General features: G+C 32.3%; 1 protein-coding gene across 1 annotated transcript; it reads left to right on the top strand.

The window, feature by feature from the left end:
• Positions 1-923: 923 nt before the first annotated feature.
• LOC143078673 (uncharacterized) lies at positions 924-6,574 on the top strand. The gene is made up of 2 exons (XM_076253557.1): positions 924-1,638; positions 5,266-6,574. The coding sequence occupies exons 1-2, from the start codon at positions 1,473-1,475 to the stop codon at positions 6,024-6,026; spliced, it is 927 nt and encodes a 308-aa protein (XP_076109672.1). The 5' UTR covers positions 924-1,472; the 3' UTR covers positions 6,027-6,574.
• Positions 6,575-14,646: the final 8,072 nt, after the last annotated feature.

The raw sequence follows: 14,646 nt of genomic DNA, 5'->3' as shown, positions 1-14,646 counted from the left end.
GTCTTCCTCAAATGAAAGCTGAAAGGATGGAAAAGGTACGAAGCTGGGAGGCATTGCAAACAATCAACCTATTGTAAGATAAATTAACTTACAATCATATCTAAAACATACACTATAACTATGAGACACAACAGAAAAGTCAACCATTGCATGTTTTCGGTTATTTATGAAAATAAATTCATAATTCTCACTTTTTTCAAATATACTAATAATGATAAAATTCTTTGTTTCGAATCGTAGCATCAAGTTGCATATTCAAAGAGCAATCTGGAATCATCGAGCTATGGCATCATAATGTTTTACATTAATTTATATTTTTTAATGTAAAGTCATCCAACAATATACGGAACCAAACAAATTAATATAAAATATAGTTTTAACAGCAATTCGAAAATCATGTTGGCGCTTTTAATAACATTATTTCTTACGTCAAATTTACGCTCGAATTATCAACTTGCATTGAAATACAATCAATTTTCTATTCACCGTATGGTACAAGTTGTTGCAGGACATTTTCGCATAATTACGCAAATAAAAGTATAATTGAATTTTAGTTACCTTATAAATAAATGATATAAAGACAGGTGTCGAAGCGTACAGTTTCATCCTGATCGACTTCATTTCTATAGTTCAGATAAATAATTCATCTTTTATATTGTTTTCTCTTTTTTTACAACCTGTAGATTTTGTACCTGTTGTCTTATTGATTTTTACCTGTATCGATCTTATCACACGGGAAAACATCTATCGCCTGTTGCTTTCGTACTGATATTGATATTATAAAGTCTATTTAAACATACTCAATTTGACACCTCGCTACTAATTCTTTGTTATACCTCGCTACTTATTCTTTGTTATACTGTTTTATACAACTTAAGAAATACTTTTAACTCTTATTGGTTCTTTTCTACCCGGCACGCGACAGAGTGCTATGCACGCATACTATCCTAAAATATGATAAGGACATCGAAATCAAATATAAACGATAGATTTTAGAACGCAGCTGACTGGGCGGATTAGTTCATCTGTTAAACTCCATACTTGGAATCGGTTGTTGTTTATATTTGTCAAATAGTTCTATTGTTCCCTAAATTTAATTATTCATGCCAATATGATGCATTGTGAGCGGTGATTCGTTAGTTCGGATGCAGGGTTGTCTCGAGTATTTAAAAGCGACTGGTTTGTTAGAGAACCAGATGATTGTCAACCCACTAACAGAGAATAACGGTTTCTATTATGAAAATGTAAAATAACTACTTAAACCGTTATTTATACAAAAAGTTGGAGATAATGTACATTAAATCAATTCTAAATCGATCTGGAGGAATTGTTTGGAAAGTCTTTTCTTGTGAATAAAGGACAGATGGTATAACAAGTTAAAACAAGTATATATAAAAAGGGAACTTAAAAATGAATGAAGACAAACGTTCTATAGAAAATATATATACACAGTTGTTAATCTAAATTTCATCATGCCAAAGTCGTTTTTGGTGAAGAAAAAAATAGATCACCACGAGAAAGTATCTAATTACCATTACCAAAGGTTACGAGCGGTGTATGATGATTCTCTGGAGAGTATAAAGGCCGTGGTTCCATTCACACCCAATATACAGCCATTAACAGTCAGATTGAATAATGGTAAGTACGTCTGATTGTATAGATATTAACTTTTCAAAGTTTTAGATCTTCATGAAATATATTACAAAAATATATTTTGTTCTGCAATAAAACTGCTTTTACATTGATTTTGGTTATGTCAAGACCGTATATAATAACTTTGAGTCTTGAATCAGCTAGTGAACGGGCATATCTTTTGCAATAAGTATTGCAATGTGCATTGTTATTAAATGTAATATCAGTATTCAGTTCAAATATAATCTTAAATCAATCCTAATTCTATCTTACTTTTGAGATATAGTTTTAGTCATTCAAATATGACGTCATTCTTGTGCTGTTTCAGATTTTCAAATATGACGTAATTTTTGTGCCTTTTCACCACTTCGTATGTGACGTCACTTTTTTCACTTTTTGCGTTGAGGCCTTGACTAAGAAAGGTGTGTCTATTTTTTGTGTTGGTCTTCGTAATGTATTCGGGTAATTAGTTAATACTTCAGTTTTATCATGTATATCTCTTATATTCATTTGATAAAATTTACTGTTTGACTTTCGAACTTTTAATGTCTAGGCGTCACTGGTGAGTCTAGTGTGGACGAGGCGATTTTCTGGCGTATTGAATTTTAAACCTGATGCCTTTTGTTAGCTATTATTCATGTGTTTCTTTGTCGAATATGTTCTCTTATTTATTTGTATTGTAGTCCTGTAATATAATGTTGTCATTTTAATGTTATATTTAACATTGCCATTAAAGTGCGAGGTTTGGCATGCCACAAAACCAGGTTCAACCCACCATTTTTTCCTTTAAAAATGTCCTGTACCAAGTCAGGAATATGGCCATTGTTATATTATTGTTCGTTTCTGTGTGTGTTACATTTTAACGTTGCGTCGTTTGTTTTCTCTTATTTTTGAGTGTAATTTCACATTTCGATAAGACGTGTCACGGTACTTGTCTATCCCAAATTCATGTATTTGGTTTTGATGTTATATTTGTTATTCTCGTGGGATTTTGTCTGATGCTTGGTCCGTTTCTGTGTGTGTTACATTTTAGTGTTGTGTCGTTGTTCTCCTCTTATATTTAATGCGTTTCCCTCGGTTTTAGTTTGTTACCCCGATTTTGTTTTTTGTCCATGGATTTATGAGTTTTGAACAACGGTATACTACTGTTGCTTTTATTTATATTATAGTTCGTTTCTGTGTGTGTTACATGTTAACTTTGTGTTTCCGTTGTGTCGTTTGTTTTCTCTTATATTTGAGTGTGAATTCATATTACTATGAGACGTGTTACGGTACTTTTCTATCCCAAATTCATGTATTTGGTTTTGATGTTATATTTGTTATTCTCATCGGATTTTGTATAATGCTTAGTCCGTTGCTGTGTGTGTAAAAAGTAAAAACACAAAAATACTGAACTCCGAGGAAAATTCAAAAAGGAAAATCAAAAATCAAAAGGCAAAATCAAAAGTCCAAACACATCAAACGAATGGATAACAACTGTCATATTCCTGACTTGGTACAGGCATTTTCTAATGTAGAAAATGGTGGATTGAACCTGGTTTTATAGCTAGCTAAACCTCTCACTTGTATGACAGTCGCATCAAATTCCATTACATTGTCAACGATGCATGAACAAAACAAACATACTCAAAGAGTAAAAATGTCAAAAATAGGGGTACAACAGTCAATATTGTGTTATCATCTTAATATCACTACATAAACAACAAATGTAACAAAGTAGCACAAAAAGGCATACATCAAATTTAACATTCTCATTTTGCTTTTCTTATACGGGTGAATTTATCTATGTAAAGTCTACCCATAAATGAAAGAAGGTTTTCATTACTGGTGTAAAATTGCGCGTTTGAAATTCGCACAGGTAGACATAAAAATAATTTTGTCGTATGACGGCATACATAAATGCAGACTCACGTAAAGTAGATATAACAAAAAACAGACTTTGTTACATTTTAATGTTGTGTCGTTGTTCTCCTCTTGTATTTAATGCGTTTTACTCAGTTTTAGTTTGTTACCCCGATTTTGTTTTTTGTCCATGGATTTACGAGTTTTGAACAGCCTTTATTTTCCATATAAATATCACCATTTTTTAAAATATTTTCATATCTATATATTTATTATAATAATTATTACCATCATAAAACGTTTTAAAAAAAGGAAACGTCGCGACTGGAAGTTAAAACCCTTTGTTCATTATGCTTTGTTTGATCAATCCCATTATATTTCCTGCAATTGACTTTGGCAATGTTTTTTTTTTATTAAAAAAACAAACATGAATGTATCGAATTTAATTTTCATAATCCTCTTCCTGTATCATTTTATCAACAACCGTATGAATGACCATCATTTTATTTCTTATTTTTCCTCGAGTTTCTCGAGTTATTTGTCGGTTGTTATAATACATTCCACAGAATTATAAAAGAGGGACTAAAGATACGAAAGGGACAGTCAAACTCATAAATCTAAAACCAACTGACAACGCCATAGCTAAAAATGAAAAAGAAAAACAAACAACAGCACACACGACACAACATAGAAAACTAAAGAATAAACAACACGAACCCCACCAAAAAACTAGGGGTGATCTCAGGTGCTCCGGAAGGGTAAGCAGATCCTGCTCCACATGCGGCACCCGTCGTGTTGCTTATGTGATAACAAATCCGGTAAATAGTCTAATTCGGTAGGTCACATTCATGAAAGGGAAGGGGATTGTAGTTACGACGTAAGGAACATATCCGATATCATTTGTGAAACGGTTATTCCATAACAGTCAACCAACTCGTGATGGCGTCCGTAAAATTAACGAAGGGATGATTTCAACTTCACCATTTGGAACTCTTAGTTTAATAGCTTCTTTGTGAGCAGTAACCCTCTATCAAGAAAATCATGATAGGAAATGCAAGCACGGGAATATCGTATTAATTGGGAGATATATACCCCGTATGCAGGTGCTGCTGGAATGTTGCTACTTAGAAATGGAAAGTTCACAATTGGAAAGCTGAAATCATCTCTTTTGTCGTAAAGTTTTGTTTTCAACCGACCATCATTGTCAATTTCTAGATGTAAGTCAAGATATGAGGCCGACTTAACTGTATCTGTAGTATAAGCCTATCATTTCACATTTGATTTTTTTTAATCAAAATACCGTTGAGTCGCTGAATCTAAATGGGTATCGTTTATTGATAAAAACTAAGGAATTGATCAAAATAAGTGAAGTATATGCCGTATTTACACAAAATAATATTTGAAGAAAAACAAGAATACGAATCTACTTACTAAGTGACACTTGCAGATCAAGAACCTATAACCTTCCAAAACACTTGAGTTTAATCCAAGTTTTTGATTGGGTTCGTGTTGGCCAATTTTTTGACTTATTTCAATAGTATTGTGTGGAATACTATTCGTTTTTTCGCGATTTTTTTTTCTAGCGATTGTGTTTTTTCTTTTTAATTAATTCTTTGTGTATATTCTCCATTTTTAAGAAGGCATTCATAAATCACATTAAGCGATTGAGAAACCCTTCATGCATTTATCTATAGTCTGTATTAGTAAAGCATTGTCATACGGCTTAAAATGTATATTAGAAACGCATATTTACGGAAAATGTATCTGTTATCGATATTGTTTTGTTTTCAGGCTACATGCAAGACATTGTTATTCCGTCATCACTACAGCAAAAAGCAAATATCCCGGATGAATCCGGACGAATTTCTGAACCCGAAGTTTCGTCCTGCAATAATGAAGAAACAGAAAATATATCACTTGTATCGTCCTCATCTTCTCAAATTTTCGTTGACGACATTGAAAACGAAGGGATAACCATCGGTTATACTTATGATTCCTTCTTCATAAGCGATGGACGTTCCAGACGAAAATCTATTGAAAAAGTAACTAGACAACGGTATACATGCAATGAATGCGGTAAGGACTACGCCACGTCATCAAATCTTTCCCGCCATAAACAGACGCACAGAAGTATTGACAGCCAGTCGGCCAAGAAATGTCCTCACTGTGACAAGGTTTACGTTAGCATGCCAGCATTGTCAATGCATATTCTAACACATAATCTAAAACATACATGTGACATATGCAACAAATCGTTTTCACGGCCATGGCTCCTTCAAGGTCACAGACGGTCGCATACTGGAGAGAAACCGTTTGGATGTGCCCACTGCGGCAAAGCATTCGCAGATAGGTCCAATCTAAGAGCACACATGCAGACTCATTCAGCCTTTAAACATTACACATGTAAAAGATGTAATAAATCGTTTGCTTTAAAGTCGTACTTGAATAAACATTATGAATCTGCATGCATCAAAGATGGAAGCGAGTGTTTGTCTGATTCAAGTTCTGTAAGAGATACATATGAATTTGAAAACTCGAATAGTTCTTGTTAATTGAGACTAAATTGTTGAAAAACTAAATGACGTTTTGATTACATACAATTAATTTCCAAGCTAAGGATAACATCACTAACATAACTGAAGATAAAAGAAGATAGTCGTACATGAGTACATACAGGACTAAAATTAACAATGTAGGTAATTGCTATGCCGAATATTAATTGTCTTCATTGAAATGTTAAACAAAATCTATTGCATAATGGAAATGTAAATATATATTTCCTAGGATATTATTTCCTAGAAGTTTGTGTCCTCATTCAAAGGTTGTGAAATATTGTATTGTTGCACCTGTATATTTTACCAAGCATAGTTTTGCACTGATAAGCTTTCTAACCATGAAGTATTTATATTTATGAAGTTGTTTTCTTGTTACCAAATATGCACATATGTCCTCTATTTTAGATACTTACTTTTATACTGAATATATATCTAGTTTTAGAAAACCTTTTATAAATGTCATCAACGAAAATAGCGTAGAAATTCATTCATTCATTCATTCATTCATTCATTCATTCATTCATTCAGTCAGTCAGTCAGTCAGTCACTCATTAATTAATTAATTAATTCATTCATTAATTCATTCATTCATTCATTCATTCATTCATTAATTCATTCATTCATTCATTCATTCATTCATTCCTTTAATTCATGCATTCTTTCATTCATTCATTCATTCATTCATTCATTCATTCATTCATTCATTCATTTCTTCCTTTAATTCATGCATGCTTTCATGCATGCTTTCATTCATTCATTCTTTCTTTCATTCATTCATTCATTCAGTCATGTGTTGATTCCTTCATCTCTTTCTTTATTTCATGCATTTTTATACGTTCGTTAGTTCATTCGTTCGTTCTTTCTTTCATACCTTCATGTCTTAATTCCTTCATGTCTCAATTCCTTCATTGATTCATTGATTCATATATTCTTTGATTTGTTTACGAATAAAATCATATTTATATACCATTCATTCACTCCAAAATTACATATTCATATTTTTCTACTTAATATTCATTATTTTGAAATTACAGTTGTTCACAGCACCACACCTAATAAGTATTTGAGGTAGTATTTAAAAATTTTATTATCGAATTTAATCATATTTATATTTTTCTTCTTTTATATTGTAAAAAGTTTGCACACTAGTTATTTTCAATTTTATACCAATTACTACCTTAACGCTTTGTATATTGATCTTGATTTTATTCATTGTTAGATAATTGTTATTAATCCATTGTGCCAATCAAGTTATAGTGTTTAAGTAACAAATACAAATAACCAACCCTATCTTTTGAAGGAGAAAATAGAAGTAACACCAATGTTACAGCTCACAATTATTCTTTGTTCAGATGAATTGTTATTAAAGTCATTGAAAGTTATACACATATTATGTCGGAAAAGCAAAGAATAGACAATCTCAAAATATGTTTCTACTATTCTTTTTTTTAAATATACTGTACTATTTGTTAAACCCTTTGTATTGTTTCTTTTTGACATTTTGTTTTAGAAATTTGAAGAAACATACCAATTTCCTTCCCACATCTTATTACCGGCTGGCATTACGGTTGATACAATATATCCCGATTCAAAGGCATTAAACACTATCATTTTTGCTACCGTGTACAGCAGATTTTTGATTGCCGTTGTTATTCAATAAATTTTGAACTGCCTTATTTGCTGCATCTGCAGTGGCAATAGTCGATGATATGGAGTTCTTCTGAGTTTTTCCGAGGGTGGGTCGTTTTCAGCTGTCTCGTTTCAATAGCAGTATTAATATTCAGTAACAAAACTATGATGGGGACATGTGGCAAGTACTGTTATATAAACACTTATATTTAATTGAAAAATTAGATTTATTTTCACATGTCGGTCTTTTTTGCAACAATTATTCACAACTATCACCAGGAGATATTAAAACTTTGTAGTTTAAATATAGTCTCTATGCAACTGTCATTTGCTTGAAGTAATATTTGGTTATAACCTTTTTGATTGACGACGTTCTATATGCAGGAAACGACGTGGACTTAAATTTCATCATTCTATCATTGTTGTATTAGTGCTTTTGAGAGAAATGTGCTTATAGCATTGTATATACTGTTATGTTGTATCCAAGTGCAATTTTGTAGCTATAACATGGCTTTGTTAAATGATTTTAGATTTTTTTACAAATCCTTTGAGCTTTAACACAGTTTTGTTTAATGATTTTTTAGATTTTTACACTTTCTTGTGCAATAGTGAGAACGGTCAGTATTACAAATAGCATTTTTCTGTGTTACTTGCTGAGAATAAATTTATTAGAATTATGTGTCTATCTTTATTTTTTAACATTACGTGTTCTGATTGTACAACACAGTATTTTTTATAAAGTGTGACTTTCTACATAAGGAAATGCTTGTACCAAGTTAGTAAATGACAGTTGTTATTCATTGGTTTGATGAGTTTGAGCTTTTGATTTTGCCATTTGATATGAGATTTTCCGTAAAGAATTTTGCTTGTTATATTTTATTTTCAACTACCATCAATGGATACGAGTGCGAGTAGTATACCGGTGTTGAAAAGTCATAGATTGAAAGATTGAAATTGAGTGGGAAAACACAAATACGGACTACAGACCCAAATAATTTAAAGGCAACAGTAGTATACCGCTATTCCAAAGTCATAAACCGATTGAGAAAAAAAATTCAAGTTACAAACTAAAATGAGATAAACACACCAACTATAAGAGGAAAACAACGAAACACAGAAATACTGAAGTGCAACAAAAACAAAACAAAAAAAAAAAGGTAACGCAACACACACAGAAACGAACTATAAGATAACAACTGCCACTTTCCTGACTTGGTACGGGACATTTTAAGTAAAAAAGGGTTGGTTGAACCTGGTTTTGCGGCTAGCCAAATCTCGCACTTTTACGTTAAATATAACACTAAAAGGACAACATTACATGACATGACTACGGTTCAAATAAATGCAAGAACATTCAGGACTAGGGAAAGACATCAACTATTAGAAACAACAAAGAAACAGCAGAAACACTAAAATGCCAAAAAAAAAAACAAAACAAAAACAAACACCAACATACACAGAAAAGAACTATTTGATTACAACTGCCATATTCCTGACTTGAAATAGTGGAGTGTTAAATGGAATGGTTAAGGCTATATGCATGTTATCTATAAGAAGACGACATTATCTGTTTAATGTATGAAATACATAATAAAGTCTTTAGATTATGGTTGAAATTGGTATAGTTTTTAGTAGATACTTTGTGTGTACTGTTCGACGTCAAGCAGTTTCTCTTTTGAAGCCTTGTTAGTTGCCGGGCGTTTTCATCAGGTGTAAGATTGAAAATTGACCTTTTAAATAAGGCTGTTAGTTTTCTCGTTTGAATTGTTTTACATTGTCATATCGGGGCCTTTTATAGCTCACTATGCGGTATGAGCTTTGCTTCGTTGAAGTCCGTACGGTGACCTATAGTTGTTAGTGTCTGTGTCATTTTGGTCAATTTGGTACCTTGTGGAAAGTTGTCTCATTGGCAACAATACCATATCTTCTTTTTTACTTTCAATGAACATTAATGTTCTCATAAAAACTAACATAATCAAAGGCTGTCAATCAACGTAACAAGTGAAAAACAAATGTTCAATTCCTACTTTGTTACAGGTATTTTCCGAAGAGAATGGTTGCTTGAACCTAGTTTTAGAGCTGCCTTAACCTCTCACTTATGTGACAGCTGTTTATAGTTGCAAATGAAACAAAACTCCTTGATATTCTTAATGTGGATGTATAAATAAAGGCAACAGTAGTATACCGCTGTTCAAAACTCATAAATCCATGGACAAAAAATAAAATCGGGGTAACAAACTAAAACCGAGGGAAACGAATTAAATATAAGAGGAGAACAACGACATAACACTAAAATGTAACACACATAGACAAAATCCCACGAGAATAACAAATATAACATATATATATAACATCAAAACCAAATACAACTTTCAAACAACAAATGGTCACAGTACGGCTTTTGACAATGACCTCGACATAACAAAATGTGGTAAAATCAAGCAGCCTCATTTTTAACAAAATAATAAGCGGAAAAAAAACCCCAAATATGACAGATATGTGAGAAGCAACAATTATATATATGTATGCTCTCAACAGTTGAATTAGTAAAAAAAGACTATATTGTCAGTAAATAAACAAATCATTGATACAAGCATTGGAATTGTGTACGGTAGATGCGCGTTTAGTCTACAAAAGACTATTTAGTGACGCTCGGAAAACAAATTTAAAAAAAGAAAATTTTGTTTTAAATTGTCAGACTCTTCAGAGCCTGTTAAAATGTATCAGAGAAACAAAAGTGTAGAAGACAGCTATGGTATGTAGGTATGAAAAACTGCAATAAAATTTGACTGCCATAGTATTAAGAAATTTACGAACAAACATCTAATACTGTAAAACATCGATGACTAAAGCGTGACAAAACAAAGGCTCATAAAACGTGTCACTGATCATAAATACAAATGATGTTTGAACGATGGAGACAATATCTTTTGTTACACGCTAGATTCCTGATAGTACTGCAGTCTCTAGATATCTGCAAAAAAAGTACAAAAAGGGTACATTAAAATATAAAATATCAAATGGTCAATGTAAGCTTATACTTTTCCGATGATTTTCATATCATAAATGATAATAATAGTAAGAACAATGATAATAATGATATTGTTAGAAATATCATTTCTTATTATTATATGCATTTTCTACAGTTGAAAATGCCTGTACCAAGTCAGGAATATGACAGTTGTTGTCCATTCGTTTGATGTGTTTTATCATTTGATTTTGCCATTTGATTGTGGACTTTCCGTTTTGAATTTTCCTCGGAGTTCAGTATTTTAGTGATTTTTTGTACAATGTTGTATCTTTGATGTCTTTATTTGTATGCTTACTATCCTCTACTTAAATTAAATATATGCATATCTACCAATTAAGTTACTACCTATTTATTTATTTCGTTATGAATACAAGGATAAGACAATAAGAAAGTTTTGTGTTAATTGTACACCAAATCAGCAAATCCAAAAAATATAATGTTTATATGATATTTTGTAAAAGTTTAAATTTACAAACAATTGTGTATTCAAATCAAAACTCATATCACATCTAGTCAAGAAAATTGTAATCTTTCAAAAATCATTTCACTTCGGGGAAAATATATATTAATTGTTATGCATTCGTCTTTGCCATTTAATTATGGACTAGACTTTCATTTTTGAATTTTCCTTCGAATTCAGCGTTTTTGTTATTTTACTTTTTCAATTGTCCGAAGTTTTCTGAAATTGATTTCGAGTAAAACAACATATAGCCTCGGCACTGTTTACGGATGACTTTATTTTCTGTCTCTCTGATTCAATAGAACACAAACAACCAAAATTCGATTATTTAAACGTTTATAGGATTCCAATGACCATAAACCGTACAATAAAGAGATGTTAGTAAAGCTAACAGGTATTTTACTTGTTGCTAGTACGCCATTAAAACAAGATGTAGATTTCCTAGCAACAATCAATCATTTTAAATAGAGATAATTGGTACTTACATGATTAATCAATCTTACTGTATCAATTAACAATGGTTTACTTTGTTTTGAAAAGCGACAAGGAAATCCATTTTATATTGATGTTTTAATGGGAAGAATAACATCCGAGATCACCCGAACAGTCGGAATAAGACCCAGTGATGGATGGTTGTCTCCGATGTAAACAGTTGTGATTAGTATCAATATAAACTTATTTATCCTATATCAGATACAGCACAATAATAAATTGAGGAGTAACATAAGCAAGTTTTTAAACGTCAGAATCGTCCTGCTGAAGAAATGATACACGTACACGTTAGACCAGTTACGTTCACGGACACTCCTATCAAAGTCACGAAAAATGATTAAAAAAATCCCCAGACCTATGATACATTTATAAATGGAGACGCTTAACCTGCTTCACTCGTTAACAACATTTAAGAAGTTCATATTTTGTCTAAACCTTGAATTGTATATTCCTCGTGGATTCATGAAATTTCAACATTGGTCATGTTCTTTTATCTATTGTTTCATCTTATGTTACATACAATAGTTTTCAAACCCTGGTAGTTTTAAAAAGAGTTAAAATATTTTTGAAATACTTTAGTTTTGTTAGGTGTGCTCCAAGGCCGTACTTTGACATATAAAGCTTTACATTTAAACCTTATGAATTTTGTGAGAGTTGTCTCATTGGTACTCATACCACATCTTCTCATACCTTGTAAGTGGTATAACTTGACAAATAGATTATACATCTGTCATTTGTGTAATTATTTTTTCTTATATGTCTTTCTCATTGACGTATTTCCCATCTAAATATGTGCAGTAATGACATAAAACAAAGACATGATATCCATACACATACTTGCAGTAAAATCGGTACGTTTAATGTTGTTATTACCTTTAAACTAACCTCTCATCATAAGCTGCGTGTATAGTATTTCAATCCTATATTTATTCCGATTGATGAGTATACGTTTCTTTATGTGTGTCAATTCAATTTACGATAATCTATACAAAGCCTAAAAGAGTTTTGTTAACTTAATCTTTACTATTTATATATTACATGTATCACGCAATTGACACACACTCAATGCAATTAATCTTTCGAGGGACGTTTTAATGAGGAAAAAAGTTAAACATTAAAAGAGATTTCAGAGGAAATAGGTATTGATAGCGTTGTTTGTACTCTAGACTTTAGAAATAATGGTTTATATTGCAGGAATGCAGGAAGATATATGGTAAAAGGCAACGAAAGAGTAAAACTGTCGTAATTAAAATAAACATATAGAGAGGCAAAGTTAACCTTCTTAGGAAGAAAGCTAAGAAGTTAGCAATATCCTTTACCTCTACTTTCCGCTATATATATGATGTTCTTTCACTAAATAATTCAAAATTTGGTGACTATGTGGAACGCATCTATCCCATCGAGCTAGAGATAAAGGATACTACAGATACAGTTAAGTCGGCCTCATATCTTGACTTACATCTAGAAATTGACAATGAGGGTCGGTTGAAAACAAAACTTTACGACAAAAGAGATGATTTCAGCTTTCCGATTGTGAACTTTCCATTTCTAAGTAGCAACATTCCAGCAGCACGGCCTATATACATCTCTCATTTGATACGATATTCCCGTGCTTGCATTTCCTATCATGATTTTCTTGATAGAGGGTTGCTGCTCACAAGGAAGCTACTAAACCAAGAGTTCCAAATGGTGAAGTTGAAATCATCCCTTCGTAAATTTTACGGACGCCATCACGAGTTGATGGACCGTTATGGAATAACCGTTTCACAAATGATATCGATATGTTACTTACGTCGTAACTACAATCCTCTTTCCTTTCATGAATGTGACCTACCGAATTAGGCTATTTACCGGATTTGTTATCACATAAGCAACACGACGGGTGCCGCATGTGGAGCAGGATCTGCTTACCCTTCCGGAGCACCTGAGATCACCCCTAGTTTGTTGGTGGGGTTCGTGTTGTTTATTCTTTAGTTTTCTATGTTGTGTCATGTGTGCTGTTGTTTGTTTGTCTTTTTCATTTTAGCCATGGCGTTGTCAGTTTATTTTTGATTTATGAGTTTGACTGTCCCTTTGGTATCTCTTTTATATAGATCCGGCTATTATTTGTGTGTCATCTTTTATACCCCACCTACGATAGTTGAGGGGCATTATGTTTTCTGGTCTGTGCGTTCGTTCGTTCGTCCGTGCGTCCGTCTGTTCGTTCGTATGTCCTGCTTCAGGTTAAAGTTTTGGTCGAGGTAGTTTTTGATGAAGTTGAAGTCCAATCAACTTGAAACTCAGTACACATGTTCCCTTGGATATGATCTTTCTGATTTTAATGCCAAATTGGAGTTATTACCCCAAATGCACGGTTCACTGAACATAGAAAATGATAGTGTACGTGGCGCATCCGTGTATTGTGGACACATTTTTGTTTATCATATAGCTCTGCACCTGTTTCTTTTTTTAGATTCTTTACATTCAAATATTCGGCTTTGAACATTCATGATAAAGCGACTCAGATGCATTGAATGTACAATGTAAAATGTATTGTTTTCAATTTTGTAGGGGCAATTGCTTAAAATAGACATTTAGTTGTCGTTTCTGAGTCATTCGTGGATTTAATTGATATCGTTTACTTCCAACTACATTTTACTTCCGAAGTTTGTTAAAAAGGGAATTTATAAACAATTTGTTCAAAATAAATTCTTCTGATACGAAAAATTGTGCACTGCAAACTTTTTGCTTCGCATAGTAACTACATGAGAAACCTTACTGCTGGCTGTATAAATTAAAATTTCACCTGTGATCGTTACCTTTAAAAAACATCGGATGATCATTTCGAGGACGATCATCTTGTCTTGTGTTTTTTACATTTTGGAGTTATCTCGCTTTCTGCGGGCGTATTAAGTTTAATATCAAAACAAATTACCTAATTTTAACATAATTCAACATGAACATCTTCGAAAGGTAGTATATCATGTTCCTATTATCAGAGGACCACAACACATAAATTGGAACCA

The sequence above is a fragment of the Mytilus galloprovincialis genome, chromosome 6 (genome assembly GCF_965363235.1).
Source record: "Mytilus galloprovincialis chromosome 6, xbMytGall1.hap1.1, whole genome shotgun sequence".
Lineage (NCBI taxonomy): Eukaryota > Metazoa > Mollusca > Bivalvia > Mytilida > Mytilidae > Mytilus > Mytilus galloprovincialis.
This window is presented reverse-complemented; position numbering and strand designations above follow the sequence as displayed.

What these genes read in the sequence shown, in the direction of transcription:
- LOC143078673 (XM_076253557.1), top strand. Translation starts at nt 1,473, where the DNA reads ATGCCAAAGTCGTTTTTGGTGAAGAAAAAAATAGATCACCACGAGAAA. An exon ending in AACAGTCAGATTGAATAATG is followed by an intron (nt 1,639 to 5,265) that starts GTAAGTACGTCT and finishes TTTTGTTTTCAG; the next exon opens with GCTACATGCAAGACATTGTT.